The sequence below is a fragment of the Octopus bimaculoides genome, chromosome 1 (assembly GCF_001194135.2).
Source record: "Octopus bimaculoides isolate UCB-OBI-ISO-001 chromosome 1, ASM119413v2, whole genome shotgun sequence".
Taxonomy (NCBI): Eukaryota; Metazoa; Mollusca; class Cephalopoda; order Octopoda; family Octopodidae; genus Octopus; species Octopus bimaculoides.
The window spans coordinates 86,256,219-86,261,254 of NC_068981.1; the positions used below are offsets into that span (position 1 = coordinate 86,256,219).

Consider the following 5,036-nt stretch of genomic DNA (forward strand, 5'->3'; position numbering starts at 1 on the left):
TATATATGTAAGTTTCTCTGTGTATGTGTGTGTGTGTACACACTCATGAGGTGGAACTGAAAAGTTCCTGGCTTTGGATAAAAGAAAATACAGGAGGATCAGTTAATTATGATTTTATTTAACATATTCCCCTCTCAGATTCACACACTTGTTGCAGTGGTCCTTCAAGTTTTCTCATCCCTGTAAAAGAACTCAAGAGGCTGGGTCTCTAACCGGGCCTTTCACAACACTCTTAAAACCAGGAACTTTTTTGGCACCCATCTCATTTATATATATATATATATATATAAATATCACAAGAAAAAGGCATAAAATTGCTCAATATGTGACATGGAGTTTGAATATTTGTGTTGACAAATTGATATTGGGGATGCATTACTTGAAGTTTCCCAGATGTAAAACAAATCCATGCTTGATCATTCGGCCACCAGTTTTCTTAGTGGTGTGGTCAGAGCATAGTAACCTTCCCAACACTCAGAAGTAAACAACATCAAGTAATGCATCTCTAAGGTGAGATGTTGATTCTATCAACAAGAATTTACTTACAAAAATTACAAAGAAGTATAAGCCTCATAAAATTTCTTTCTGTTTAAATTATTAAATTACTACCTTATCTCTACTGTTGCAATTGTTATATCTACTGATATAAAATATTCTACATTTCAATATTTAAACCAGTTATGGATACATATCCTTATCACATCTGAAAGCAAATCAAAATTGAGAATTTCATGGGAATCAACCCAACATCCTCTAGTTGACACCTTAATGCATCAACCCCTGTCTTTGAACCATTCATCAGTCCAATATTCCATGTTTCAAAATTTTAATCTAACATAGCTGTGTTGATCCTCTCTGAGTTGTGTTTATGCCATAATAATTGACTTCTACTCTTTGCCTCTATGACTCTACATTTCTGTTGACCCAGCAATCTGTTGCATTTCACAATACAGAAATTGAAAAAATACTTTATGCTTTTCCATTTATATTTCTGTATTTAAAACATATCTTATAAACACACCTCTCATATCCTATATTCCTAAACTTTCATAATGCTAACTTCCCTTGAATTGGGAACAATCTTTTATCATACATCAAAACAAGTAAATCATATGAAAATTTACTTAATCTACTAGTATCATATACCAAATTTCTTTCTTGCAAATTTATAATGTATTAAAATTTTTGGCAACTCTGTATGAGTGACATGCTATATATGTATGGGTTTTGTGATTGTGGTGTTTGTATATATGCATAAGTATGCATGAGTGTTGTGTTTATGACATGAAATTACTTAACTTTCAAAAATAGACCCCAGAACAACAGTTCAGTTTATATTTAATATTCTCTACAAAGAAACAGTAGAAATGACTGAGGCAGTAGAGCACTGGTCTGAAGTTTTTTTGATGTATTCATTTTCTTTTGTCATGTTTCTGAATTTAAATCATCTGTGGAATTTATAACCTTTTATTAGTTTTTTAAAACAATATTCTCTACAAATTATAATTGACTCACTTAAATCTTTTTCACTGAATTAATCTTGATTTTTCTACTGGGCACAAACTTATTTCACTTCAGCTTAATTTTAATTTTTAATTTTTTTTTTTGCATGTTAGCTTTGTTTCTGTAAATGCACAAATAATTATAAACCTGAGTCACAAAGATGTTTGTAAAAGTTTGTTTTCAGCTGTTATTTAATTAACATTAGTGGTGAGTGTAAAAATAAAAATATTAGATAATTGTATTCTGACATAAATATATGATTTCTTTATGTGCAATTGAAAGAATTTTAATGAAAATATGACAATATATTTAGTTATTAATACATTTGATAGTATAATTATACTAATAAAATATCTAAGAAAATAAATAATTTGTAAAATCAAAGCAAAAACATCCTCATTCAAGTCTGTTTTTAGTTGCATTTTTTTTATATCAAGTTAGATATGTACACACACAGATTAACTCAAATAATTAGACACTTGATTATAAATATATTTAATTTATTATCTGATAAAAACAGAGAACTTGCAAAAAACTAGAAATTTATAAATGTGACATAACTGATGTCCTATAAGAATTTAATTAAGAAAATAATTAAGTTTGGTTGATTATAATAGTCTGCACTTTGAAAACTATTTTTGCTTTTTATGAAATGTATCCATCTTATCCAATTTGGGATCAGGTTCATAAGGTAGCATAGATACTCGACTTTATTATTAGTCTGTTATATTACAGTCTACAATGATGGTTTTGCTGTAATATAGCAACTAGGCATTTTGTTTTTACTTACTCAGTCTGGAAGCAACCATGAGCTTTGTAGATCCTCCAAGACCAGTGAGCTTGATGCCATTAATGTTCTGTTTAGCATATTGCAGGCCAACACCTGTAGGAAACACATGAGCAGAGAGAAGATTCCAGAGGGTCAATGTTCTAGGTGGGAAGAACTTGCTATAATGATTAGTGTAAGGCTGGAGGAGTGGATGCAACAAGGAAAATGAGAGGTGAAGAAACGAGTAAGACAATGGAGAGATGAGTAGGTCAGAGGTGAGATGAGAAAGACAAAGGAAAGACAAGTAGGCTTGAATTGAGGAGGTTTGAGTCCAGCCATCTCTAAGAAACAGATACCATTGTTGTAGCAATAGAAAAAACAGAGAGAATGTCAGATAATGATTGAATGCCATCCGTCTCTGGATAGAGTATTGGAACCTAAATGACCAACTAAAACCTTCGATAATCGTACTGCAGCTTGACTACAATCCAGTAGCTATGATCAATGACAGAGTAAAAAACTCGCTAAAACTACTTCCATTAAGTTTAACTTAGTAGTTAATGACTAATTTATGCACTAGCAATTAGTCCTAAATAAGAATCTATATAAAGCTCTTACTCAGAGCAAATTATATCTACATTTCAATTTTACAGCCCGAAAGTTATATATAGTATTTTTAACATGCATTTATAGTTGTTATAATTCTGATTAAAGACATCACGTTGTGTGTGCCAGTAGAAAGAAAATGTTTACATTGAAAGAAATTTAGGTCATCTATAGTTTCATTCAAGATTATTTCAGCTTCTAAAAAATATGTGGAGTTCTATACACATATAAAAGCAGATTTATCCATTAAATAACTTGAAATTTATCCATATATGTCTAAAATGTTTTCTCACAAATTAACAGATTTCTTCTGATTTTATATCATCTTTCATTATTTCCTAATTACATTGTTGATACTATGATATTATGTTTGGGCATGAATTTTCTAATAAAGAATTATCTAATAAATTTTTACACCAATGTCTAATAGATTTATTTTAAATATGTTTAGATCATGTTGAATTCACTACCTCTGGTATTCGGGTCCCAAGTTTGTCTGAAACAACAAGTTTGATATCCTTGTCACCAAAATTAGCTCGTAATCGCAAGCAATTAGATATGCGCCAAAGAGCAATACTAAACCATGCATACAGCAATCCTCAATGCAATTCTTCTGCTGGTAAGTATTAATGCATATGCAATTTTTTTGTTAATTATTAAAATATAAGAATCTGTCAAATTTCTTATAAAAAGTACAAGCACATTCAGTTTAAAATCAAATCAAAGGTACAAATCAAAGTCTGTAGTGCTATCATAATGACTTTGATATTCATTCCACTTATTTATTCTGCAGACTGCATGCCATGTTTCTAATCCTGTTTAAATATATTTTCAGTTAAGTCACTATTATCTTTTATTTGTATCTTTTACTGATTTCATTCATTGGACAGTGGCCATGCTGGAGCACTATGTCCTCGATCTTAGCCACCAGCTCAGCCTTAGTGTTGCAAGCAAAGCAGTTGGTGTCTTTCTCAACTGCAATGCATGCAAAGTAATCCATGGGATGACAATCCATGGTGGAGAGGGGACCAGAAATTGGGGTTGGTGAAATCAGAGAAATTTTCCACTTCTGACTCTTTCTGGAAGGTATGACAAAGTGCTGAATCCTGCTGCCTCACATATAGCTTTCTAATAGTAACTTTTTGCAGCCAAATTTTGACTACAGTCTCCAACAGCTTCACATAGCCATCTTAATTGAGCCCAAGGCCTGGTTCAAAGATGTGGGGTGGCATGACATCACTCTCACTACAGATACACCCAAAGACCATCACAGTTTGGGGGAACTTGGTTTTCATGATATATAGACCATCACATGGATTGTAGGCAAGCCATCTGTTGTTCTAAGTGTTGTGCAACTGGTTCTGGCAGAAGGTCTTTTCATCTAAGAAGAACCAGATCATCCTCAGCTCAACAAGATGCTTCATCTTATTCAGGAGCTTCTTTGCCTTTGTCAAGTAGTTCTCCTTGGCATTAGCTGTCAGAATTTGTCCCTTGCATCTCTTGTATGAGTAGCAGTGAAAGTCCTCATTCAGGGCTAGCTTCATGGAAAGCCAAAGAGTTTTAATATGCCTGTAAAGGTTACAGTTGTTTCATAATCTATGCAAAATTACATCATCAACTTTGATACAGATATATCGTTTTTGCATTTGGTTTGCAAGATTCTTGCAGACCTTAAAGAGAGAGGGTATATTATTGATGAGATAGCAAATAATTACGGAAGAACTTTGACAAACAACTGATTGATTGTTTAACCAACACATTAAACAAACAATCAATCAGTTGTATAACCTGCAAGTTAAACAAAGAATCAATTAGTTAGTTGGTTAGGTATTTAACAATTGAATAACAATAAAGAAGTAATATTGAACTAGTTAATGTGTTTGTTATTATTGGTGTAATGACCCTCCCAAGACACAACATTATATATACATATATGTATGCATGTATGTATGTATGTATGTATGCATGCATGCATGCATGAATGCATGCATGCATGAATGCATGCATGTATGTATGTCGTTATTTAGTCTTATTTCAAGATTTCGTGCCAATACAGAAAGAGCCGGTCTCTAACCTAGATCCATTGGAATTTCAACATCAACAACAATGTATTTTTGTATGTATGTATATATATATATATATATATATATATATATAT

The 5,036-nt window shown here is 31.9% G+C and overlaps 1 protein-coding gene across 2 annotated transcripts in view; it reads left to right on the top strand.

The window, feature by feature from the left end:
- Positions 1-5,036, top strand: part of LOC106884409 (uncharacterized) — a 38,783-nt gene that overhangs the window by 27,188 nt on the left and 6,559 nt on the right. For both annotated transcript variants that reach the window (XM_014935774.2, XM_014935783.2), the window contains one exon: positions 3,330-3,497. In XM_014935774.2, coding sequence (XP_014791260.1) covers positions 3,330-3,497 — 168 coding nt within the window. The remainder of the gene's footprint in view (positions 1-3,329; positions 3,498-5,036) is intronic.